The sequence below is a fragment of the Notechis scutatus genome, chromosome 2 (genome assembly GCF_049901735.1).
Source record: "Notechis scutatus isolate UNSWTSFEM ecotype Mainland chromosome 2, rNotScu1.2, whole genome shotgun sequence".
NCBI lineage: Eukaryota > Metazoa > Chordata > Lepidosauria > Squamata > Elapidae > Notechis > Notechis scutatus.
Genome location: NC_142010.1, coordinates 22,616,127 through 22,643,760, shown reverse-complemented (window position 1 = coordinate 22,643,760; position 27,634 = coordinate 22,616,127). Strand labels below are relative to the sequence as shown.

The window sequence follows — 27,634 nt, the reverse complement described above, 5'->3', positions numbered from 1 at the left end:
TCAAAATGGCACAACTCAAATTAAGTTTAGCTTGCTGCATGAGAGAGGTCTCAAAGCAGCAGCTGAGACAAAGGACTGTGATTTGGAGAACAAAGATGAACTCACTAATAGTGCCCAGAAAAGTTTATTTCTGTCTCCCTCAAATGTACTTTGTTCCACTAAAGTAACCTTTTTATCGCTGTTAAGCAATTCGCAGTTAGGAACGTTTGCAAATTCCCCCTATTAGTAGCTTCATTTCTATTTCTTGCCTTTTGTCATCCAGGATGACATTTAAAATTTCTCAGCAGATGCAAACTTAAAAACAACATTTAAGAGGGGCATGTATTGAAATCACCCTAATTAAGCAGGATAGGCTATCTCTGGAAAGAATTGGATGGTGATTTATTCAGTTATTCCGCTCAGAAGCTATTCTTTTTCTTTCCTTTTCTCTTTCTCTGTTTTCTTGTTCCACTTAGCTTCTTGGAAATAAAGAATTCCCCGCCTGTAGCATTCAATCCCTTCTTGTTTTGCTCCTATATTTAGTGTGCAAAGGCCTGCATCTACCAAGCCTGCATCCACCTGTCTAGCTCCATCCTAAAGCATCTCCATGGTACCCGGTAGCAATGTGGACTCCATTTCCCAGAATGCAGCAGTCACACTTGCTGCCAGAAGCAGTGGCCAATAAGATGCAAGCTGGGAGGGGAATAGGAGCAGATGCAATTGCCTTTCACTCTCCATTCTTCAGAGCAGCAGAACTCAGAGCCAGCGCTGAGGGATGGAGCACATGCTCTGCCTGGTCTGTGCTGCCTGCTTCTGAGCTCAAGGCCCTGCCCAGACTCTCACCCACTGCCCGTTTCCCTGGTGTAAATCCCCATCAATGAGGTTCTTTCGCCTCACCTTCAAGTGCTTTGTGGATTGCTTCTGAGATTACATCCTGATTCCCACCCAGACCCAGAGCCAGCTTCCCGACCCAGCACCCATCTCAGTCTTCCATCGCAGAGCCCTGCCACCAGCCTCGTGTCATGGCTCCAGTGTCCACCGAAACATCTTCAGGTAAGGACCTTGCATGCCGTAAGTGGAGTTCTGTCCTGCTCACCTGTCCATCCTGGGGGGAGGGAGGCCAGGGTCTCTTGGAAGGCAGGCAGAGATCCGGTAGGGCTTGTGTGGGGATCTGCCCAAGTGAATTCAGGTAAGGAATGCAATGCTTATATGTTAACTTGGAGGGTGGGGTGGGGGGGAAGTTAGGACAATGGTACAATAGCCTTCCCCCCTTCCAAAAGCTGCTACTCTGTGGCCTCCTCTTCAGGTCCTTTGTGTTAATGGTTAGGCAGCTCAGCTATCCCCGGCTGGGCTACCTAGTGTAATGAAAAGAAGGACGAGGGGCCAAATGATAGCAGTGTTTCCAATATTTGAGGGGCTGCCACAAAGAAGAAGCTGTGGCCAACCTGTTTTCCAAAGCACCAGAGGGCAAGGCAAGAAACAATGGATGGAAACTAATCAAGGAGAGAAGCAGTCTGGAACTAAGGAGGAATTTCCTGTCAGTAAAAACAATAGACCGGTGGAACAGCTTGCCTCCGAAAGTTGTGAGTGCTCCATCATTGGAGGCTTTTAAGAAGAGACTGGACAGCTACTTGTCTGGAATTGTATACAGCGGTGGGTTAGACTAGAAGACCTCCAAGGTCCCTCGCAACTCTGTGTTATTCTGTTCTACTTTCTTTCCCCCGCCCCGCTCTGTCAGAAGTGCACACCTTTCTGATAGTCTTTACTCCACACTGTCGGTCCATCCTTTCTTGCTATTTTTTACATTTTGCTGCCTCGTTTGCTGGGTGGGGAAAGTTATGGATCCGAGTTTTTCTACGGTAATGCCCTCAAATGTACTCACACTACAGTTTCTCCGTGATCTTCCTAATCTGGGAAGAGGGATGCTGATGAGGGCTGGGCTAATTTTACAGAAGGATGATTGCATTTGGAATGGAGGATGGTGGTAATTATTCCAGGCTGGTTCATCTACAGCCAGTGGGGTGGAATGCGGTGTATGTGGTATAAAACAATATGGTTGAGCTTTGATACCTCAGGGCCACAGAGTGCTCCAATGCCTGAGGCACAGCTGGCCCTTCCAAGTTGTGTGAAGCTAAGGAAAGGAAGCCTTTGGAGGTTCTGGGCATTTAGGTCCATATAAGGCAACAGCTCAGCAGGAGGAGAAGAGGTGGTGGTTGAGAACTTGCTTGTATGAAACATGCTACACCATCACTCTCCCTTCTCCCTTCTGCTGCTTCCTCCATTCTCTTCCCCAATTTTTTTTTCTGAAGAAAGCACGTGCTTTTTTATATAGCTTAGCCAAGAGAAGGGCCATCTGCAGAGCCAGCCAAAGAGCATCCAGACGATTCAGCCCCAGAAAATGGGGATTAGCCCAGTCACACGCTGGGCCCAGGCAGCATGTGAGCTGTGGGGGAAGGGAAGTCAGACAAGGAAAAAGGGGCTTTGTGTCTGGAGCGTAGTCTTGCTCTGCCCACAACTCTTGATGCCTTTGTTTTGCCCAAAGGGGATTCCTTTTCCTTGGCTTCAGAGGTGCTCGCAGGTGCAAAGGGCATCCTTAGCCAGGCTCTTCAGGGGAGGGGAGGGGGGAGAACCTGCAGAACAGGCCAGGGAAATTGGCACCAGGAAGCAACTTGTTGTGATCAGGCTACTAACCTACAAGAAAGTACCCAGCGTTTTATTAGTAGCTTTGTGCCTGCCTGGCCCAGTGTTTCCTGGATGAGGAAGGGGAGGGGCGATTCAGTTCGTCTTTGTGTTATGAAACAAAAATCTTGAAGAACCACAGCTATATCTCCAAGCCTCATTCCAGGTCCCAGGGGGGAGAGTAGATAATCCCAGGGAATTGTGTGAAACAGCCCAAAGAAGAGATTTGGGCATGTGTGTGTGTGGAAGTACATTATGAGTATAGGAACTGCTGTGTGAATTCATGTGGTTAATGCTCTCTGTGCCTGTCTTTGTGTGTGTATATGTGTGTGTGTGTGTGTGTGTGTATTCAGCATCACTGCTTACTGAGTGACTCACCATCCTGCATTGTGACATCAAAATTGCAACTTTCTAAGTAGAAAGAATTAAATTTAGTGTCTGCATTCCAAAGATTGAACATTACATAAAAGGTGCCTGCAAAATTATTACATTGTCAAACGAATTCGGCAAGCTATGGCCCTCAAAGGAACAAGGAAGCAGGGATAGGCCTCGAATGCTCTGATGCCAAGGAAATTCCTGGGAAGGAAATAAGTTATTTTTTTTTCTAGGTGTTAAAGGATGGACATGAGGTGCTCGTAATATTGATATTTGCAAACATGTTTTCGCACATGCACATTGCCCCCTCAAAGGTTTATGCAAGAAGAGCAAAAAAACAAATGCCACTTTCGTATGGACTCTGAACAAAAATTAGGATGCCAACAACTGTAACCATACTGAAAGAAAAAAAAAATGGGTGATAGAATGGAATCTGGAGGCCCAACCCTTCAACTTTTGCCCTGCTGCCAATTTATGTGGCTTTCCCAGCTCTGCAAAATCTAGTTAAGAATAGGCTGTGTTCTGTTGATTTTTATCTAGAAACAAAATGCTATTGGAACACTAATTTAAAAAGAAACATACTTTATAGTTTGTTGTTGTCATCGGCACAATTCAGACAATCTGAAGAACATTGGTTGAAGTGAGGGGGACTGGTTTTGCCCATCCTTGGCAAGGTTATCATTAGACTAGTTTTTGCAGTTTAACTGTAAATTCCCACAAAAAAGCCCATCTATGAAGCCGTGAGAGAAAAGCGGCCTTGAATCTTTGGCAACATTATTAAGAAGAGTTACACAACAGGTGCTCTTCCAAAGCCTTGAATGTGACTCCTGGGCCCTTCAAAAATTGTGATTAAATCATTACTTTTAATATAACCGAAATATACAAAGAGTAATTTGTGTTCACTTTATGTAATAAATTGGATTAAATGAAATCAACTTTAGATTTTTGCCATGACCCAATCCCCTTTCTGGAACAGAGCCCTGACATGCCTCAGAAGCCCCCACCAATTATAGACGTTGTTAAGAACAAATCACATTCTTGCATGACTTGAAAAAAAAAAGTTTTTAAATCAAAGAGTAAGCCACTTATTTGAAACAGCAAAATGTCACGAGCCAGTTCACATAAAAGAATAGTTTATTCATATTAAGTGATGCGGCTCATAACATTTGGGGGGGGGGGGAGGGATTTCTGTGCCTTTCTGCAGCCACATCTGTCCTGTGGGATAATATTCTTCCCAAGACTGCAGTGGTATTTAAGAAATGTGGCTCTTTCAACAGATCCTGAGCCACTTCCAGAGCAATTTGTGACCCGTCATTAATCTTGGGATTTTATTCCTTGGTTCTTTGTGTTTCTCTTTCTTCTTTGGAAGAGATTGTGAAGACCAGACTCCTCTCTAGAACACTAAAAATCTCCACAGACCGTTCTCATCCTGGACATTCATATTTCGATCTGTTACCATCAGGGAGGCGTTATAGGTGTCTTAAAATGAGGACTGATAGATTGAGAAACAGGTTTTTTTTTTCAGTTTTTTGTCTTGAATCAAACAGTGCATTTGTGATCTAGTCCTATTATTATTATAATTATTTTAATTTTTAAAACTTTGTAGTGTGATTGTGATGTGGTATTTGGGACACTGTGCTGGAGTAGCTTTCAAATTTCGTTGTATTCATGGAATGCAATGACAATAAAGGTATTCTATTCTATTCTATTCTTTCTCTAGTACAGCAATAGTGTGTTGCTTATTTCAGTTTTCAACACATTTATTGTTGTAACCACCCAAATTCTCTGTAATGAGAGAGATGGACGATTCTTAAATGCTCGGTAAGTATTCTCTACTTGCAACAGTTCATTGAATGACCATTAAAGTTACAGTAGCACTGAAAACAGTGACTTATTACCGTTCTTCACACAACTGTTGCAGCATCCCCATGGCCATGGAATCAAAATTTGGATGCTTGGCAACTGACTCATATTTATGTCAGTTCCAGGGTCCTGAGGTCACATGATCCCCTTTTGCGACCTTCTGACCATCAAAGTCAATGGGGAAGCCAGATTCACAACAATTGTGTTACTAACTTAACAACTGCAGTGATTCATTCAACAGCTGTGACCAGAAAGGTCATAAAAATGGGGTGAAATTCACTTGTCCTGCTTAGCAAAGTAAAATTTTGGGCTCAATTGTGGTTGTACATCAAGGACCACCTGTATGATTGATAAATATGCTGTATGTAACCTAGAGTTGCATAGACAAGAGAGGTGGCTTATAAATTGAATCCACCAATCAATCAAGTCTTTTTGTGAAGTATTTCTTGCATAGTTGAATGGCAGACATTTTTTTTTTTAAAAAAAGGCCTGCATTGCTCCATGGTTCAGATTACTCTTCACCATTTTAACTTTCTCTCGTGGTTTTAGCCCTGTTGATAGCAGACATAGAACTGGAAGTTAATGGAAGATCAAACTGTTGATCAGAGTGTCAAGCACCTGGCCATGATCCCTATTCCTTCAGCGCCCCAACCATCAGCAGCTAGAAATGGTTGGTTCAGCAGCTCGCTGGACTTTCTCTCTGGTTGACTTTTGGCTAGCAGCTTGTCCTTTTCTCCACAGAGGGCAGTGAGTGCTCCGAGGTAGCTGAGCCAGAAAGTGCTGAACCAATCAGTGGCCCAGAGGAGTCCACCCTTGATGAGAGAGCCATCACTGTCCCTCTGGTGGTACCCATCGGGCCGGCGAAGCTATCCTTTCCTGAGCGAGAGACCTGGACGCGCCAGATGGATTTCATCATGTCATGTGTTGGTTTTGCTGTAGGGTTGGGCAACGTCTGGCGCTTTCCATACCTCTGCTACAAAAATGGAGGAGGTAAGAAGGTTGCCATGGGAACTGGAATGTGTAGCAATGGGACAGGTGAATCCAGGGGCTCCCTGGACTCAGGGGCACCTCTGTCTTTGGCCTCCAGATCCATTTTCTTATTCCCTCCCTGATGCAAGGTAGGTGAATTCTGATGCCTTTCTGTCAAGCTGGGTCAGTCAAACTCAGACATTTTTTTTTCCAGGTGGCAAAACTTACCACAACGAACTACATAAAAATGCAGGGCACTATTTCACTTTTTAAGTGGAAGATTGTTTATTGCACACACTTAAATGTGACTAAAGTTTATGCAAAGGGCACTGTGGTAGAATTGCCTCTTACACAGAAAAATGCTACAGGCTACCTGTATTCTATCCATAGATAAGCTACAGTACTAGCCTAATAATACACCATTTGGTTACTCAGAATCATCTCTCTGTCTCACAAGGTTCACCCTGCAGCTGAAAACCTTACAACCATCCCTTTTGTAAGAATCCGTGTTATTTCAAAAAAGGACTAAAATGAAGACAGGCAATAGTTTTTAAGAGAGAAAGAATGTCCTACTTTTAACTCTGGTAGAATAAGAGGCTTTGCAAAAGCTGAAATAAATATCACTGGGACAGTGCTGATGACACAAATACTAAATTATCTGGACCTCCTTAACAAGAAGCATTGTCCACTTGTGACTTTACATCTCTGGGTTCTGGACAGTCTTGGACCTTATTCCAGGTAGATGAGGACTGTTTGGGTTTACCCAATAGAAAATTAAAGGTGGTTTCTATATATTTAGTCCCAAAGGCAGTCACTACTCCTGCTTTTATTACATTTATGCTTTTCATTGAGGCTCTTGAGCTTAGAGGCTAGGCCATCAGGGAAAAGTACTTGTAAATCCAGTCGTGAATATTTGCTTATGGCCCCAACATATACGGGAACCTCCTTCTAGAATATGTCAGCAAATGTTTTTTAAAAGCTCCCTTACAATGGCATATGCCCTAAGGGAGTAGAGATCTGGAAGCATATGTGAAGCGGGCAAGGAAAGGATTTCTAATTGGTTGTAATGTGCCTCATGGAATTGGGACAAGCTGACAATCAAAGAACTGGAACAAAATGATAACAAATAGCATATGAAGATGCTTGGGTTGCATCGACAGGCATCTTGAAAATACTTGCCAAATCGGCAAGTTCTGAATGGAGAACTCTGGAGCATTAAACTGATTCAATGTCAGGATTACCTTTCTCTTCCACTGCTGCGATAGAATAGACATAAGTCTAGGCACATTCTTTTTAGTTTCCCCAGTTTAGATTTGAGAGAGAGCAAGAGACAAAAGAGAGCAGTCTGAAAGCATTCAACTGGATGTTGATTTATATAGCACAGTGCTTCTCAACCTTGGCAGCTTAAGATTGTGTGGACTTTAACTCCCAGAATTCCCCAAGCAGCCATGGAAAATGGAAAACTTGTTCTAGAAATTATACTGCGGGTGGGGGGGCGGAATGATCAGCTTCTATTCAAATCTTATTTGAATTACAGCCGAATTTGCAATACTAGGTGGATTTGGGAAACTCACTTTCAACCTCCTACTGGAAAGAGCTGGAACTGTCCCTCAACGGTGTCAAGATTTTATGAATGTAAATACCCTTTAAACATTCCAAAACTGCCATCTTTACACCCAAGGGTGCAGTTCATGAATTCATGAGGCTTCTCTACTTGTCCTAATATGCTTCACATTCAGTAAGGAAAAATAAATCTGTATCTTCCCAAATTCTCCATCCTATGAAATGTACAGAAATGTACCGTAGCAGGAAATGACTTAAAGCTTTTTCAGATTAGAAGACAATGCCTGTGTGTCTTTGACAGCGAGAATATATCTGCCTGGAGGTATAATCCCATAACTCATTCAAATGGAGAAAACTACTAAAAGCCTAAAACAACAGAGGAACTGAAGAGTGGAATTCAGCATTCCATAATTTCAGCAGTGCCACTAAAAAGACTCTGTATACTCTTCCAGCTTCTTGAAAGAAAAAGAAAAAAAGGACAGAACACTGACTCCCCTTTTCTGTGCAGGTGTCTTTCTGATTCCTTACCTGCTGATCGTTTTTGTTGGGGGGATCCCTGTCTTTTTCCTGGAGGTGGCCCTGGGACAGTTTATGAAGCAAGGTGGAATTTCAGCCTGGAACATTGCTCCCCTGTTTAAAGGTAATGGCTTCGGTGACATTTGTCTGTACCTTTCAGCCACCTACTAGATTCAGAAGTAGCAGGAGCTGTCGTGAAGCTGAGGATGTATAGCAACAGAGTATTAAAGCACAGCAGAGTTTATTTTTCTTGTAGAATTCTATCTAAGAAAACATTACAAATAATCTAGGCTATATTGCTACATAAAAAGTGATGAAGCAGCTCTGTTCAATTACAGAGAACCAAAGGGCATCTGTCTGTTTCTGTTAACTGTTGTGAGTCGTGACCATTCCCCCTTCTGTTACGATTCGGCAGAAAGGATAAAATTAGGGAAATCATTGGTGTGGAATTTAGGGATTGTCGAACCCAACCAAAGCAAGCACACGCGAGACCTTCCAATCTCTGAATGCAAAACTTTATTGAGTACATCATTTTGGCACTGCTGAAGGCAAAACCAGCTCTGCTTAATTCCTGCGCAAACCCACATCATGATGACATAGATTTCTGCCCACCACCATTAATGCAGATCACATTGTCCAATGGAGTGTCATTGTATTGTTATGAGAAAAAGTCTCTGGTCTTGGCAAACACCTGCCTGAGTGTCCTTGACTCTCATAGCTTGTCTTCTTGAAGTCTGGAGCCTGCATTCAATCTCACCCTTCCCTTCCCCCTGATTCTCTGGCAAGTTGAGAAGCGATAATGTTTGCAACAGCATAAGCGCTCTTCAAGTTTGAAAGGCTGTTCCTACTCTTCCCAAAAGTCCAGTCTTGCTTTGCATCTTAACAATGTAGCGTGTCTCCCCCAATGGGGGCATCTGGTTCCCCACACCCGATGCCCCCATTGTATTCTCTGGCAGCAACACAAATCTGGACCACAAGTATTAGAAAGACCACAAGATGGGGCCAAAGAATTAGTGGTTTTGGTGCCATCTCTTGCTTCTCCAGCTATTTGAAGCCCAGCGTGCAAAGATTTTACCTCACCTTCAGTCTTTTCACCAATTTAATGTGGAAACTACAGTAGTTTCTGAAGCATAGAGTTTTGAAACTTTGCCACAGATATTCTTGTGGAAATGGAAGTTTAGTTTCCAGCCATTGTTAGTTGGCCAGAGAGGAAGGAATAGTAGGCTGGAGCTACCTGATGCTTCTTGACCAATAGCTTGTTCAAAACAGGGGACACAGGCATGTGTGGATGGACCCTTGCTTTGGTACCAATGTAAAACTCCATCATAATGATGACAGGGCAACCTCCTTGAGATAAAGGGGTCATTTGGAAGGCAGCCAGTACATCAAACAAGTTAATTTACATCCAGACTCCAAATGTGGTCCAAACTTTTTTTCTGCTGTGATTTTTGCATATTCCTACTTGGAATATGTATTTTCTCCAAAGCTGCAATATGTATGTATTTTGCCGTCCTCTAATTATCAGAATGACTCTGAGTCATCTACAAACACACTGAATATTATATTTGGTCCGGAATTGAGTGATCAGTATCAGTTTCTAGAATGTACAATTATAGGGCTGTCCAATAGATGGGATATGGAAGTGTTTAATATTGTAGTTCTTCAGCATTTCCCAGGCCTAGTGAAAACAGGATAAAAATGGGAAATAAACAACAACACCAATGTATGTATAATGGATGTGATGAATTCATTTTTCCTGGGGGCAGAGTTTTTTGGGGGGTTGTTGACATTACAATATAAACACAATCTAGACTGTCTGCTATATAGATTTTGCTTGAAATTTGCATGGGAAAAGAAGGTTGAGGATAGATACAGAACATAGTTTCTACATGCAGCACTTTAAAACTGCACAAAACAGAGTTTTACCAACTTATTCTTGAGTTCCTCACATTAATAAAATCTAACTTGGGAGAAAAGCTCAAGATTTTGTTTAAAGAAAAGCTAAAGCTAAAGAAAAGCTAAAATTATGCTTATCATGTCTCTTTCGTTTAATGTAAGAGAGCATTCAAAATATTATTCTGTCTACAACTTCTCCACATCATTCCAAGCTTCCCTACTTTGCTGTTCTTTCATTCCCTTGCCATTAGAGACAGGGCCTTAGTGCAAGGGTGTGACGTGCTATCCTTCCAATGCCTCAGGCTCTAATCAGTTGTTTCTCTCTAGGTTTGGGCCTCGCCTCCATGGTCATTGTCTTCTTCTGTAACTCTTACTATATTATGATCCTCGTCTGGGGTGTCTTCTACTTGGCCCACTCACTGACGGAGACGCTGCCGTGGGCCACCTGTGGCCACCCGTGGAACTCTCCCCAATGCACCGAGCTTTTTGGTTTGAGCAGCTGCGGCAACAACACCCACAACGGCACCTCCAGAAACTGCAGCAGCCTGGCTGACCAGCGCTCTCCCGTCATTGAGTTCTGGGAGTGAGTGGGTGGCAATGTCTAGGAGGCACACCTGGTGTAGATTTCCTTGGGAAAAGGTGTGGGGGGGGGGAGAACCTGTGGCCTTTTCCAGCGCTACCTAGATTTTTCTTCATGGGCCAGCCTGGCAGAGTTGCAGTTCAGCAGCTTCTGAAGGCCAGAGCTTTGTGGCCCCCTGCTCCAGAAGAACGAGTTGAGGAGGCTTCTTGAAAGCCCAGCAGAGGGAAGGGTCTTGTGAGCAAGACAGAAGGGAAACTTCAAAATGGAGGGAAAAGGGGTCATGGGATGATTTGGATAACAGGAATCCAAAGGGTTTTGGCAGCTGAGGCAGAAAATCCATTAAGGACTCCTAAGATACTAAAAATTATCATACTCAAATAACTATTGACTAGTTGCTTACTTTTAATGGTTTCACGAAATCTGTAAATCTGATCTGTCCTCTGAGCCCAACCCATACCTGAGGCAAAGCAAATAATTTCCCACAGAAGAGTGTTTTTTCCCCCCTCTCTTTGTCAGGCTGGGCCTTCTTCTAATCTCCTTCTTCATTTCCTCAGGAACAAAGTGCTGCATATTTCAGGGGATCTGGCTGATCCAGGAGAGATCAGCTGGCAGCTGACCCTTTGCTTGCTTTCAACTTGGGTCATTGTTTATTTCTGCATCTGGAAGGGGGTCAAGTCAACCGGGAAGGTAACTGATGTGTGTGTGTGTGTATTGTTTCAGGAGAAAGCTTATGCGAGTGCCCATAATGACACTGAGTGCAGGATAAATTCTCTAATAAGGATGCCATTATTTCTGAATCTTGAAATGCCCTGCTTTTCATTCTGAAACTAGATTTCCTGGCTTTTGGGGTGAAATTTGATATCTTGCCGCTTCCTCTTCAGACCTAATGGACTTCATACTTAACAATTTTTTTTTTTTTACCATTTCAAGGAACTATTTATTAAGAAAATAAACCTCTTCCTACCCTCCTCTGACCTCAGTTTAGGAACAGACCTTATGTAAGAAACACAGTGAAGGTAGGAGGAGGGCAGCCTAACCAATTGTTTTATCATGCAGTACTTGCAAGCAAATGTAGCTTGTATTTCCCACTGGATTGTAAAGCTGTCTAGCGATACAAGCGTCCATCATTCTCTGGAAATAACTACAGCTATTGAAAGAAAGAGGGGAAGAAAGGTCCAGGGATAGGGTTTCCTGACAACCAATGGCATGTGTTGTGTTTGTGAATTTGCAGAAAAGTAAATGAGCATGACAAGGCTTCTAGCAGCCATAAACTGGTTTTTTATTTTCATTTGTTATTGTCTTTTTTACATGCTTATGTTTTAACATAATCCGCATTCTCTATCCTAGTGTTTCTCAACCTCATCTACTTTAAGATGTGTGGACTTCAACTCCCAGAATTCCCCCAGCCAGCTGGCTGTGGGATTGGGAATTCTGGGAGTTGAAGTCCACACATCTTAAAGTTGCTGAGGTTGAAAAACGTTGCTCTATCCTCTTATCCCAGTGTCCATAACTTGTGACCCATCATGTCAAGTGTAATCTGGGATCTAAGTAGGGTGGTCCTCCTACGATGCAGTCTTGTAATTTCTAATCCTCTCTTTGGCTGACAGGTGGTATATTTCACTGCATTGTTCCCCTATGTGGTGCTTATCCTCCTGCTCTTGCAAGGAGTGACGTTGCCTGGTGCACTGGATGGGATCATTTACTACCTGAAACCTGACTGGTCCAAGCTTGCTGTGGCTCAGGTAAGAATGTTGGGTGACATTGACAGAGAGAGATGGGTGGAGAAGGTTATCATTGGGGGAAGTAATTGGGAAATGGTGAGGCTTTAGCCAATGTCTCTGGAGGAAACAAGGCTCTCGCATGCAACCATAGCTGCCCTCTAGTCACCTGGTTCAGGCCATGCAAACAGAGTTCTGCCCCCCCACTAGTGGGGTTTATACCACAGCTGTTCCCCTCATCCCAGGTATGGATTGATGCTGGTACCCAGATCTTCTTCTCATATGCTATTGGGCTGGGAGCCCTGACCGCACTTGGCAGCTACAATCGCTTCCACAACAACTGCTACAGGTGAGACACCCTCCCAATATCACATACAGATAATTCTGAGAGCCAACCATGGTAGTGAAATCTTTTGGGGTTGTCTGAATCCTAAAAAATGCTGTCCCTCAAAAAAGAATCTTTAAAACGTGGCATTAAGTCAGCTTAAACCCCTTTTCTCCCTCTCCGTGTCCCTAAACCAGGATATCTATCAACACACCTATTTTTAGCTTTGTGTGCTTTATGCAGTGGTGGGATTCAAATATTTTTACTACCGGTTCTGTGGGCGTGGCTTGGTGGGCATGGCAAGGGGAAGGATAGTGTAAAATCTCCAGTCAGAGGTGGCATTTGCCAGTTCTCTGGACTACTCAAAATTTCCGCTACCGGTTCTCCAGAATTGGTCAGAACCTGCTGAATACCACCTCTGGCTTTATGTTAATCTCCATAAATATATAATTTGACACAATGTGTACCCAATGGACACCCTGAGAAATCTCATTTCTTCACTACCCTGACATTTTTTTTTAGCCCTTCAAGTTACAAATACAACCTTGAAAATGTATGATTGAGATACTGGAAGTGAAAGGAAGCAATAAGAGTGTAAGTGGTATCCAAAGATTAAGGATTAAGAAGTTTCAGCCATCTACTCCAAGGTTAGCAAAAGGCTAAACAAATTATGCAGAAGACAAGAATGTGTGCAGTTATGCTTTATTTGCATAATTTAAACCAGTGCTTTTTCAAACCTGGCCATTTTAAGATGTGCCATATGCTGGCTGGAGAATTCTAGGAGTTAAAGTCCACACATCTTAAGAGTTGCCCTATTTGAAATACAACAGCTTTTCTTCTTGCAGATTATGAGTTCTGTCAGGGCGGAACTGGGTTGGGATTTTTTTTTTTTTTAACCACAGACGATAGCTGTCAGTGAGTCTCTTTGCTAACATTGTCTAGGCCAGGGATGTCCAACCTTGGCAACTTTAAGACTTGTGGACTTCAACTCCCAGAATTCCTCAGCCAGCTTTGCTGGCTGAGGAATTCTGGGAGTTGAAGTCCACAAGTCTTAAAGTTGCCAAGGTTGGACACCCCTGGTCTAGGCTATCACTTTATCTCACTTTCTGCACACAAACATCTAAATTCTGTAATCTTAATAAAAAGGAGCAAGGCTGGGGTGTTTTCCATAATGTGTGTTCAATTATGAGCATGCATGGTGTGTTTCCTTTTCCACACAACAATCACTGCCACAGGTGGAAAGGGTTTAATAGCTTGAGGCTCTTAAGTGTCCATTTCTGGTTGTGTTGAATTTATCCATTCCTCTCTGCAGGGATGCATATCTCTTGGCTGTGATCAACAGTTCCACCAGCTTCTTCGCTGGCTTTGTAGTATTTTCAGTATTGGGCTTCATGGCATCAGAGCAGGGGGTAGACATCTCCCAGGTGGCAGAGTCAGGTAAGGATCAGCCGTCGGAATTTCCTTCCTGACAGTGGTTTTCCCTTTCTTTTGCGAGGCAGATCCTTTCCAGGGTTTTGCACGAGTGAAAGTACCTAGTATTACAAGGCCTGTTTTGCACCTGGATTCAGTGGGGGTCTCCTTTTAAAAAAAGGATTTTAAGCAGAGGGCTAGGAAAAACAATTGCAGGGTCAGAGGTGCACAGTCTCATACTAGGATGATTTCCAGTGCAGTCAGATAACAGATAATCAGAGTTGGAAGGGACTTTGTAGGTCATCTAGTCCAACCCCCCGCCGAAGCAGGAGACCCTACACCAGGGATCCCCAACCTTTTGCGCCGGCCCGGTTCCGGCGTCAGCTGGGCGCCGCCATCTTTTTGACGAAAATCACTTCCGGTGACGTCACGAAGTGATTTTCGTCAAAAATGCGGGCGCCAGCGTTCTGGTGAGCTTTTCGGGTAGAAATGGCTTTCTACCGGAAAAGCTCACCGGCGCTGCGCCGCCATCTTTTTGGATTTAAAAATTGCTTTTTTTACCAAAAAGATGGCGGCGCCAGCAACCAGCGGCCGGTAAGGCTTGTTCCGCGGCCCGGTGCCGGTCCGCTGGACCGGCGGTTGGGGACCCTTGCCCTACACCATTTCTGAGAAATGGCAGTCCAATCTCTTCTTGAAAGTCCCAGGATTCCTCTAAAATTTAAGCAGTGAATTGTAAGTTTTGGTGTGATCGAAGGTAACTGAGTTAAACAGACAATAGTCTTATGAACTATAGACTATTAGTGGCGCAGTGGTTAGAAAGCAGCGCTGCAGGCTATTTCTGCTGACTGCTGGCTACCTGCAATTTGGCAGTTCAAATCTCATCAGGCTCAAGGATGACTCAGCCTTCTGAGGTCGGTAAAATGAGGACCCAGATTGTTGGGTGGGGCAATAGGCTGACTCTGTAAACGGCTTAGAGTGGGCTATAAAGCACTGTGAAGCAGTATATAAGTCCAAGTGTTATTGCTAAGTGCTAGTGCTATATTCGATAGATGCAGTTAAATTTTGATCGAATGAAAAATAAATGTCTTAAGGTCATATCTACCATCTGAAAGTTGAGCATGGACCTCAGTTCCAGAAAAACTGTGAACTCCTGGCTGACACCTTGAAAGTCCTTAATTTCTTATAACTTGTAAGACTTTTCTGCAGTCTCCATTCTCAAGCACTGTTTTTGTCTTACAGGTCCTGGCTTGGCCTTCATTGCCTATCCTAAAGCTGTAACACTGATGCCGCTCTCCCCACTCTGGGCTACCCTGTTTTTCTTCATGCTTCTTGTCTTGGGTCTGGACAGCCAGGTAACCATTCATGGAGAGCGAGGAAAAGGTAGAAAATAGAGATGGGGATTTGCCAGCTTTCCATTCATAGTCCTTCCAGCTTCCTCCTCTCTTTGTAGCACATGGATGTCCAACCTTTTGGCTTGCCTAGGCCACAGTGAAGGGGAATTGCCCTGGGCCGCGTATAAAATGTGTAATGCAGTTAATTTATCTAAATCACATAATGATGGTAAAAGTTTACGATCTCAGAAGGTTGCATTACCAGCTGCCCAGGGCCACATGCAGCCCCTGAGTTGCGGGTTGGACATGCCTGTGGTAGCAGCAGTATCTGCAGAACTAATTCGATGAAGTGTTTCTCATTACGAGAGGATCAGGAAAATTCCTGCTGCTATCCACAATTATAAAAGGATAGGGACAACAAGACAGTTATAATCTTGGCCTAAGTGACGAGGAGCGAGGAAGAAAGCATTTAACAACTTGGAGGCTCTCTGTAAGATCGTCTTCTTCAAGATAACTGTACTCCTTTACACCACCACATCCAATTTCCTCTTGAGGTCAGACATCTCCCCTACCAGACGTCTTCTGCATGTATATTGTTGTCATACATTTGGATGGGTTAATTAGGCTACTGCTGGGCCTGATCAAAGGGCTCTGTAAGAAGAGATCGCTTATGCTACCCATAATATTTCTGGCCAGCTGCCATTCTGTGGCCTACGAAGTACATTGCATTAGATGTAAGTGGATTTAGATCTGCATTTTGTTTTTTTAATCTAGCAGTTCAGGGGGACATGGTAAGAATGTACAACAGTAATGCATTTAACATATCTATGAGCCACAGTGGGGCAGTGGTTAGAATGCAGCACTGCAGGCTACTTCTGCTGCCTGCCGGCTGCTTGCAATTTAGAAGTTCAAATCCCACCAGGCTCAAGGTTGGCTCAGCTTTCTGAGGTCGGTAAAATGAGCACCCAAATTGTTGGGGGCAATAGGCTGGCTCTGTAAAAAACGCTTAGAAAAGGCTGTAAAGCACTGTGAAGCGATATATAAGTCTAAGTGCTAGTGCTAGTGTGGCTCCAAAATGATGCTGTATTAGATTTGAACTCCCATAATTGCCCTCCATCATGGTCCAAAAGGAGGCCAGCAAAGGAATTATGGGAGTCAGTGTCTGACACAACTAGTGAGGACCCAGTGGTCAGATGTTAATAAGATCAGGGAAGTGGGAGGCTACCCAGAACAGGTCAGGGCTCTCAGGACATTGCCAAGGACATCAGGGGGGTCTGGGAGAACAATTAAGGTAGACCTGGCCAAAACTCCACTCTATTTTAAGGTGCTACACATGGGGAACACACAAATAGATGTTGGGCTACAGTTGCATAGTCATGATCACCAACCTGACTATTTTTTAATGTCCCTGCTGGTGAATGTCTCTGCTGGGAGACCCCAGGCCCTGGTATTTTCAGCCCAGCAGTCCTGGGTCTCCCACATCCTCTGAATTAAACAGTGTGCAGCCCAATGCATTAGTCACCCATTCTCCATTCCCTTCCCTGCTTGCTTGTTTCTTACCAGTTTGTGGGCGTAGAAGGCTTCATCACCGGTATCCTAGACCTGTTTCCACAACCAGCAGCAGCCTCACCCCGCAGGGAGATCACAGCCGCCATCTGCTGTCTTGTCTGCTGTGTCATTGATCTCTCCATGGTGACTCAGGTGAGTTGAAGGCTGGAAGAAAGACAATCCTTTTTGTAAAATGGATTCCACCTGGGGGAGCTTTTAATTGTAAGCTGCTGGAGTCTCTTTGATTTGGCAGCCTTATGACTCTCTTATGATCATGACCATCAGGCTCCGACGCGAAACCGCACTCGCAGAAATAACCATTCTAGTCATCCAGGCAATAGCAGCCCCACTTGTCTTCTTTTGCAAGATCTATTACATGTCTGACAATCACTCCAGGTCACTTTTAAAGAGCGATTCAAAAAAATTCCAAATAAATACCTTGTTTCCCTGAAAATAAGACCCGATCTTATTGTCCTTCGGGCTCCAAAATAAGCATTGTCTTATTTTGGGGGGATGTTTTACCCGCTTTCTTTAGGACACCATAGCCAGGCCTCCCATGCTCCAACACCTGTTGTACCACTGCCTAACTTCTGTGGCCACTCACTGTGTGGTGTCTTGTGCTGTTGAGCGTGTGAGCAGTGGCGTTGGTGCGATGCACCACGTGGCATACGACCGCAAGCAGACGCAGAAGTCAGGCAGTGACTGCATGGGAGGTGTCGGGGCATGAGAGGCCTAGCTGCGGCAGTATTAAAGTAAGTTGGGGCAGCTCCACTCCCCCATCCTCACTTTAACTTGATTTTTACGCATGTGCCTCACCCCACCTCGTACAACCAGACGGTGGGCAGGGCTTAACTGGGGCTTATTTGGGGGGATAGGACTTAAATTAGGCACGAGCATGAAAACCAGGCTAGGGCTTGTTTTGGGGGGTAGGACGTATTTTCGGGGAAACGCAGTACATGAAGGATTAGTATTATCTTCTCCACTCTGAAGCAGTTAAAGTGTTCGGTTTGCAAAACGAAACAACTTTTCTTTTTTCTTTTGAGAGCGGGGCCTTGGAATTTCACGTTAACGTGTGCCATCGTTTATACAGGAAAATGACAGTAAAGGTTGTCTTAATCTTAGAAAAGCAAGCCAGAGAAGCCAGATGGAGCTCTGGGGACAGGCTGTTCACGTGGGCTCCTACATTTTCTCATTTCCACCGTCAGCCTCATACACCAATAAACAATATTGCTTTGAATGACTTCCTTAATCGGCTCCTCTCCTATGTTCTGTGCCTGTAGAGCGGGATGTACGTCTTTCAGCTCTTCGACAACTATTCTGCAAGTGGAATCACATTGCTTTGGCAGGCCTTTTGGGAGTGTGTGGTGGTTGCCTGGGTTTATGGTAAGTGGAAAGAAGGAGGGAGAGTGAAAGAAAAGTCAGCGTTTACTTGCCATTCCCCACCTCAAGCCCCTTTAAGAGGTCTAGGGAGCGAACCTGGACCAGGTGGGAGGAAAACAGCTTGTCTTCCACTTCCGCTTCTCTTCTTTACAGGAGCCGACCGCTTCATGGATGACATCGCCCGGATGATTGGGTACCGGCCTCTGCCCTACATGAAGTGGTGCTGGTTATTCATTACTCCAGTGGTGTGTGTGGTAAGTCTTGAGCGGGGAGGGAGGTAGATAGGGATGGGTGCAGAATCAGAAAAAGGTAAAAGGGGTAATAAAGGAGAATATTTGACTTGGCTTTCCATCCTTCCGAAGTCCGTAAAATAAGGACCCAGATTGTTGGGTGGGGGGCAATGTGCTGACTGTAAACCGCGTAGAGAGAGCTGTAAAGCCCTGTGAAGCGGTAAATAAGTCTCAATGCTATTGCTATTACTACATCAGGGTTGACATGAGGGGTCCTTGGTGCTCTCTGAGCTTGGTTGTTTTCTTGCAGATGTTTCGTTATCCAAACTAGGTAACGTCATCAGTGCTAGTAATTTAGGCATATAGATAAAATTTAACCATTGTTTCAATGGCGAAATGTGACCATCCAAGAACCAAGCCGAGTCCAAAAACATCAGGAAATTTCTAGAAGCCTGGAACTCTGACAATTCAGCCATCAATACACACATAGACATCAACAACATCTATGCCAGGGGTCTCCAACCTTAGCGACTTTAAGACTTGTGGATTTCAACTCTCAGAATTCCTCAGCCAGCAAAACTGGCTGAGGAATTCTGGGAATTGAAGTCTACAAGTCTTAAAGTTGCCAAGGTTGGAGACCCCTGGACTATGCAAAAGAGAGAATCACCCAGCCCAAAAAGACTCCGGCACCTCTCCACCGGCAATCAGTACCCAGATCAGCTTAGATTAACTCCAAGGTTAGCATCAGACCAACAAACAAATAAACAATACCCCGATCAAGAAACTGCCAAAGAAGCTAACAGCAAACAGCCCAACCAAAGATTGTCTAAGACCATCCCCACCAACACTGATAGGAAAGCCACTAGAATATAAACTGACAGAAAACTGCACTCCTTACTGGCACTGATGATGTTACCTAGTTTGGGTAATGAAACGTCTGTAAGAAAATAAGCAAGCTCAGAGAGCACCAAGGACCCCTGAGGTAAAGGAGATCCTGCGGATTTTACTCCACTAATCATTGCCAGTTTTAAGGGACAGTGTTCATCACCATCTCAAGGCTACTGAACCAATGCTGTCCTAAAAACATTTATGTGGTCATGTGTCCAGTGTGACCTCTCGGAATGCTGTTATCGTCCCACTGAAGTGGTACCTATTTATCTATTTGCATTCTTCCAAACTGCTAAGTTGGCAGGAGCTGAGGCAAGGATGGGAGTTCACCCCATCAAATGGCACTCGGGCCTTGAACCCAGAATCAGAAAGAGCTTTCTTAAAGTTGGGCCCATTTAGGCTGCTGTTGTTTTTTTTCCAGCAACTTTTTCCCCCCAGCCGGTTTTAAAAAAAATGAGCTTGATTAAGCATGAAGGTTATGCGATACCTCGATCCTAGCCAGTGGCAACTTGACATTTTACTGAGCACATTGCATTCAGAGGGAAATGCTTTCCCTTTCCTTTCCCTCCCATTCAAAGGTTACTTGTACAATCATACAAAATAAGGATACTGGATGTCTTTGAGTTTGTTTGTTTTTTTAAAAAGAGTATTTTATTTCTGGACCTTCGGATTGCCTCCTAGTTCAACAAATTGCTGGCACGAGGGCTTGGTGTTTTGCCAGGGCTCCTTCCTCTCCCCTTTGACTCTCCAAATTCTATTTGGCTGGTCTGGCAGCAAAGATGAGGCACAAATGTCCCCTGATATGGAGGAGGGGATGCAAAAAGAGTGAAATGTTTCCTTCCATGGTAGAGCTCCCATCCAAATTCAGATGTACGTCTCTGCATCCATGCACATAAATGATTTAAAACAGGGGTGTCCAAACTTTTTGCAAGGAGGGCCCGATTTGGTGAGGTGAAAATGTGTGTGGGCCGACATTCACAGGAACCATTGTGCGGTGAAGGGAAAAACGCCGGCCGGTGAGGACGAGTGACAGATTGAGCCGGCGGGGAGAAGAGACTGCGGGCCACTCGAAATTTGAAAAACGGGCTGCAATTGGCCCCTGGGCCAGATTTTTGGACATGCCTGATTTAAAACAACAAAATAGTTCCGAGATAACTAAATGCAATCGTCTTTGACCCTGAAGCCTTTTATGAAAACAATATAATTCTTTCAAGTCTGCCATTGTTTTAATACGCACGTGGCAGCTAGTACTTATGTTAGCCATCTGTTAGAGCAGTGATCCCAACCTTTTGAGCGCGCGGCCCGGCACCGGCATCAGCTGGGCGCGCGCCCAGTACCCGGCATCAGCTGGGCGCCACCATCTTTTTGATGAAAATGTGCTTCCGGTGAGCTTTCTGCAGAAAAGGTCACCGGAAGCACTTTTTCATGAAAAAGATGGCGGCGTAACAAGCCAGCGGCCCAGTAGGAGTTGTTCCGCGGACTGGTACTGGTCCGCGGACCGTGGTTGGGGACCCCTGTGTTAGAGGATGAAACCCTGATGATTTTGGAAAATTTGGTTTCCTTCTGCACTAGATTTGAACTGATCATGCCCAGTGCTGTTTCTAGACTGGTAGCTCCTGGCACAACTGTGCTGCTCTTACTCATTTATCTGATTTAGATAACTGCCACTCACCAAGCGACCAGACAGCTATCCGATTAAAAAGAAAAGAAAGAAATGCATCACTCAAAAGAAGAAACAATAGAAGAATATGCAGTGCTGGGATCAATCATTCACATAACATAGACTAACATGCCCTAGCAGCTCATGTAGCAACGTAGCCAGGGAACAGCCAGATCTCTAGGATTTTTTTAAAAGAGAGATGAGGGTATCTGAACTGGGAAAAGATGCTCCTGCTACAATTTGTACATAGAATTCCAGTTGGCATATGTACTTCTGGTTTTTTGTTTTTGTTTTTTGCCTTTTCGTAGATGTACAGATCGCATTGTGTTCTAATTGTACTCAGAGCTATGATATACCTGTGTGAGCAGGAAAGGGGCAATTCCCCCAAACTCACCATTGTTCAAAAGATCCTTTTACTTGCCTTTTTAAAACAACTCTGTACTGATTTCAGAGTCAGCATCAATATAAGAGGTCTTTTTGATATATCATAGCAAGCCACCTTTGGATAGCAAATCCCCCCTTTCCTTTTTTTTTTTTTTTTGGTGGGGGAGGGAGAGACCCTGGAAGGGGAGGTGGATATATTTATTTATACATTTATTTGATCTGAAGGTTTGAGAATCTTTGAGAAGTCCCACATGCCTTTTTTTTTTTAATTCAGTGAGCTCAGTGTTTTCCTGCCCCCTCTTAGCAATGGTTTTTAAAGGGTCTTGAAAGCTGAGGTAGAAAAAATGGACAGTCACGCACTTCAGAGGTGCGTGCCCTGCAGTCTGTGGTGGCTGGAGAATCTGAAAGTTAAGGACACGGGTAAATTTGCAAAGAGGATTAATTCAAAGTGACCCCTACTTCTGTTTTTGCATTAAGTCAACCACAGAGGCATGTTAAGATCTATTTTTTTTAAAAAGAGAACCCTGTTATTGCATGCAGCTAATGAGGTGGAGATTGTTCCCAATTTTTTCTTTGTCAACTGTCCACAGCCTGATGCCCTTCAGATATGCCTGATTATCCACTATACTGGCTAGCAAGAGTGAGAGAGCTTGAGTAGAGAAGAGTTGCTGTAAAAGCTTGTTTTGCATTATAGCAAACCAACAAAGAAAAGAAAAACCCAAACCATCCTATTTTGGGCTATAACCTTCCCCTGCCTGTTTTAAAATAACATGGATATCTGTGTCATATCCAGTAGCAATTATATTTTTGTGCATTCTGGTGGGAATTGACCTCCTTTGGAATTCCCAGAGCAGTGTGTTCATTGAAACATTTGTTGCCTTTGAATGGTGGGATGCCCTGAATTTTGCAGTACTCATAGATCTTGCTTACAAAACGGACCAAAAGGCTTTGAGAAATGCACATCTTGGGATAAAATATATTTAGAAGCCCATTATGCTCAAGGGTGCACAGTATAATTTTGGAGAATGTTGCATATAAAAACAGGCTCTTGAACACAATTCTCTATAGAAAAGTTTGAATGCATTTTTACATGTGCAGAAGAAGGAAAGACATAAGAACGACAGACTGAATGAATGAATGAATGACAAAATGGCATGAGGTTATTCCTACATATTGACTGGTCAATTTTCCCATTGAATATATTTGTCACAGATTCTACAGTGACACATTCTCCATTCTTCTCTAATGTTGTTTTTTAACCTTAAGAATGTATTATGGAATCTACTCTGGAGATGGGCAATCTAGGGGCCATTCAGCCCCCGCTCCAAACAATTGTTTGAGCCCCAGAACCTCTTCTATTGCTAAACATTGGCAGCATGCTTTCCGGAGACATTTTGAAATTGGAATCAGTCCAGAAAATATAAAGTAAAAGCTAAAAATAGGTTGTGTTTAGCAGGCTTAGCAAGGTCATCTCCTCTTCCTCTGTCCATGTATCCAACATTGCTCCTTGCATTCGCTTCAAAAGTTGTGTCACAACTCATCGTATTATGGTGGTGCAAATGTATAATATTCCTCTTTTTGTGAACCTATTTAAAAATGTTCTGTTTCAATAAACACAGTAATTGCCTGTAATTTCCTGGAAGAAGAAAAAAAAAGATTTCTGTTTCTCTACTCCCTCAACCTCAAAAAAGATAAGTCAGCTTGAACTGCCAATTACTTCAAACAGTATTACAACTGAATGCATGGAGAAGAAAATATGCATTCTAAGTTATGGTATTCTGTTGTGCTATTGATGATGGTATTCTATTGTGCTATTGATGAAGATAGGCACAATGTCTGCAACACAGAGGCAATATATTCAACCAAATCTTTATTACCGTAGACTAGCATAGATGCAACACACTAAACAGCATATTATCAAAGAGTAAGAAATATTTTAAGCCAAAAAAAAAAAAGTGACTTCAAAGGACCTAGCATTTTTAGATGCCATTCCTAGGAGCAGGGGGAAAAAAACACTTTGCATCTAATATTTATTGAGGTCAGAGCTACTTGGATGGCAGTTCAGATGTCAGAACTTCTTTCCTTCCCTGACTGGAATCATTTTTTTCAACTTTTTACAAGATTTCTGCATATATAAAAGGCAATTTGTCTAAAAGCGCAGAATGAGACGAAGCGTAAAAGTGGGACCAAACGTTGAAAGTTGATGGAGGGTTCAGTTTGCAAACAGATAACTCTTTCATTTTAAAACTGCAAAACTCTTAAGGAAGACAGTTTGAAATCACTTTGATCTTCACTTTGGTCTCTCCTTTCCCTCCCTGTCTCCCCCTCCCCATCTTTTTCTCTCTTCCTAATCAGGGCATCTTCCTGTTCCATGTGGTGAACTATCAGCCGCTGACTTACAATAAGACCTATGTCTACCCCTGGTGGGGGGAGGCTATTGGCTGGATGCTGGCCCTTGCCTCTATGCTTTGCATCCCCTGCACTGTCGCTTACAAACTTCTGCGAAGCAAGGGCACCTTCCAACAGGTGAGTGTCAGTAGCTCCTCTCTACCTGAAGCCCAGGGAACAATCTTGCTTGTTAGGCGTGTCTGTTTGGGACACCTGGAATTCTGCACGGTGTGAGAACATACTATTGTGAGGCTAGGCTAGGGTGATGGTTTGGCTTTCCCTTGTTCAAATGTAAGCTTACATTTCCTTCTTGTGGCATGATGGGTCAGTGACATTGGAGATATTTTCCAGAGATGTAGCGATGCTAGTCCTTGGAAAGGCTTGTCTAAAACTTTGACAATGTGCCTATGAATAAGACCTGCCATCTCATTTAGCAGTTAAGGGTGTTTGCCTGTGTATAATCTGTTGGTTTACTAAGTATAGCCACACACAAAAATTCTACGGTGGTTAGCCAGACAAAGAGAGGATCTTCTAGAGTGTGTAGAATGAAATTACAATTGTGCAAAGGCAAAAGTAAAGGGCAAGGGGCAAGAAGAAGACACACCATTGGTACATCAGGAATTCTATTCAGAACTTTCAGAGTAATCCGGCTTTATCCTGCCTGTTAAACTTTTTTGTTTATTTCTCATTTTGCACTTAATGGTGGCTTTTTAACCGTTGTAAAAGGGGCCTTTGAGTTTCAGGGACAATAATTACTCGATCGTTTGATTTGTGCCTTTAAGGAATATCAGCCCGTTCTTCGAAAGGCAACAGCATACCAATAAAAATACAAAGAATTTTTGACCAACGTTTGGTTGACTGACGTTGGATGATTTAAATATGTCGCGGTGTGACTTCAATTAAAGGCCTTCATTCCAAGAGAGAGAGAGAGAAAGGGCTTTATACTTTAAACGTCCTATTTTTATGGTATAATATGAGTGTTGGGTAGAAAAACTGTCTTTCCAGTCCCAACGGGGCTAATTCGAGCCAGAGGTGACTATTTCGGGTGAATAAATAAACGTGAACAAATGGAGGTGCTGCCTTGAGTTGATCATTGACGCCACTGCCTCATTCATTTCTCCCCCAGCGCTGGCAATTGCTGACCACCCCTGTCTGGGGCCGCCACCACCTGGAATACATGACACCCGAAGCAGAGGCAAAGTTGCTGCCACCACCAGACAGTCTTCCTGCTGCCCCTCCAGAGAAGGCTACGCTTTTTGAGACTGTGATTTGATGTCTCTTGCCCTCTCCCCAGTAGGAATAACAGGAGACCCTTCCCCCCTCACCCACCCAAGGTCAAGTGGAGAGGGAAGAGGCCAGGGGAGAATCAGCGTAATGTGGGGGGGGGGGGGGGGGAGAAGGCAGCGGGGGAAAGTCCCTTGCAAATTAGAAGAAGATTCCACTTTTTGGTTGCATTGAGCTCCCTCCAACTCCTCCGGCTCTCGCCCCTTCTCAGTGAGGCTCTTGTGATTAACGAAAAGCTATGAATCAGATTGGGGAAACCTTGACCGGTAGAAGTGCTGATGCCAGCGATGAAAAGAGCCCGCTGACAGTCCCAAAATCGTTTTGAGGTTTCACTTCGTCCTATTCTTCCAGTGTTCGCTTTCAAAACCTCAGGTGAGGGCCTTTGTTCCTTATCGTAGAATCATAGGCTGGGAAGGGGCCATTGAGATCTTCTTCCGGGGCAGGAATCTTTATGCTCTCCCAGACAAACGGCTGCCCGGTCTTCTGCTTGAAAAACCTCCAGTATTGGAGCCTCCGTAACGCCAGCGTTTCTTAGTGCTTCCCACTATCACAAAAGCTTCAGTGGTTCCATTTCCCAATTGACCCAGTGCTGCTTCTAGTTTCCTGGACTCCGTCTTTGCATGGGGGGTGGGTGGGTGGAGCTTCAGCCAGCTATAGAGCCATGTAACCCTAGCTGATTAACAGGCTAATCCTGCTCATTGTGTTGCAGTTCTTTCCCTCCTTACCCCTCCCTCCAAAAGAAACAGAAAAAGATCAAATGCTTTCCATTAATCCAGTGGCCCCCAACCTTTTTTGTGCCACGGCCCGGTACCGGCATCACAAAATGATCCGCGGCCCGGTACCGGCATCAGCACGCATGACAAGGCAAGGCGAGCCGAGTGACCGGCCATCCAGCTGTCCCCCGCTTCTCCCCGCCACCTTCAATTCCTCCTTTGTACCTTTTTTGTGCTTTTTTTATCTCCTCCGCCATCGGGACGGCTCTTCGTTCGAAGCCGCCCCCCCCCTTCGATGAAACTAAGGCGCGAGGATTCCTTCAGGACCCAAACGCCGCTTTCCAACCGGAAAAGCTCACCCGGAAGCACTTTCTGTCGAAACAAGATGGCGGCGTCCAGCAAACCGGTGGCCTGGTAGAAAATGATCCATGGACCGGTACCGGTCCGGGGCCCGGTGGTTGGGGGCCCCTGCATTAATCTCTAGCCTCTTTTCCTCATGGATTATTTCCCTGTCTCTCACTCCGATGGTCCAGATTCAGTTATACGGAATGTACCATTATTTTCATACCGCTTTCTGGGCGTGGAAGAGGGGGGAACCCTTCTGCCACTTAGATCTCTCTGTCCGTCTCTGCTGCCTTCACGTTTTCCCCTCTGCCATTTGGGAGTGTGGTCTTCTTGATCAAGGGGGCATCGGGCTTCCCAACGCCACTTATAACATCTGAAATCTTCCTCCATCCAAAAAGGAGAAAGAAATCTATCTGCATGGATAATATCTGGGCTAACCTAAGGAGACGGGGATCTGAAAAGTGTCTTAAATAATTTGATCGCTGCTTACATCTCTCCATTTATAAGCATAAGAGGAATCTTAAAGGAGAAACAGTTGGCATGTAAATTTCCTTGCTAAAGGAGGGATCTATTTATGTTTGAATTTCTATAGCGTTATCATCCACCAGGCAGGCAGAAATTCAACAGGGCAATTCTACCTTAAAGCTTGTTTATGAGAAATGCCTGATATAAGGTTGTGCTACAAGAAATATACCATAATTACAAACTGGAATCTTGTGCCGACTTAATGTGAATGCACGATGACCATGAAAATCCTTCTTATGGCAACTAATTAGAATCCTAATTGCTCATATTGTGAAAAATTATCCTTTTTGAATTTCTGCCTCTAACAAAGATATTAAACACTTTAAGAAAAAGAAAAATACAGCAAGCGAGGAAACCTGCTTGGCTAGCCGTCTTTCTCTTGCACGTTATCGATACAGCCATACTCCAATGCATGCTGCATTACTCCAATGTATGTATTTGTAACATATGAATGTTTGTGCCAAATTGGGCTGAGCTCTCATTTTCCTGCCTCATATCAAACTGTAAACCACCCCTACAATCCTCCTAAGCCTCATTCTCAGCTCCCTATTTCTGTTTTCATTTTTTTTTTTTTTGGCAATTACATATGCAAAGTGATACTGATCTGACTTCCAACGATAAATACAAGATATGTTCTCTACTGCGCTCATGGCATCTTTGTTAAACTGGCACTCGCCCACCTACCCTTTCTTGCCTGTACTGTCTTATTCAACCAGATGAGCCAACAACCCTCTTTTGATCTGCATCATTTCTCATGCGCATGTTTCTCCCAGTGTCCTCCCTTTTCTTTATGATACAAATTATTACAGGTAGAGTTTAAAAAGGAAGTTTTTAATGTGCTCCGTCCTGCATCCCATTTTTCATCATTCCCTTTTGACGGAAAAAGAAAAAAGTCCCTACAGACAATTACTGAAGGCAAGAAAGAAAATCTTCAACAAGCTATGTTTTTGTTTTTTTGTTTTTTGAAAGCTGGGTCTGTCCATGAGGCACACAAACCAGGACCTGTCATCTTTTTGGAGATAAGAGGTCAGCCTGTGAAACTGCGCCACATGCACGGTGATGAGTCACGGTGGCACCGTGGTTAG

The 27,634-nt window shown here is 44.0% G+C and overlaps 1 protein-coding gene across 1 annotated transcript; it reads left to right on the top strand.

The window, feature by feature from the left end:
* The first annotated feature begins 715 nt into the window (after positions 1-715).
* Positions 716-25,734, top strand: LOC113421984 (sodium- and chloride-dependent creatine transporter 1-like). The gene is made up of 14 exons (XM_026682649.2): positions 716-1,032; positions 5,638-5,886; positions 7,937-8,068; positions 10,168-10,423; positions 10,975-11,107; positions 12,028-12,162; positions 12,384-12,487; positions 13,776-13,900; positions 15,113-15,225; positions 16,768-16,905; positions 18,033-18,135; positions 18,286-18,386; positions 23,650-23,820; positions 24,809-25,734. The coding sequence occupies exons 1-14, from the start codon at positions 1,002-1,004 to the stop codon at positions 24,953-24,955; spliced, it is 1,938 nt and encodes a 645-aa protein (XP_026538434.1). The 5' UTR covers positions 716-1,001; the 3' UTR covers positions 24,956-25,734.
* The last annotated feature ends 1,900 nt before the right edge of the window (positions 25,735-27,634 follow it).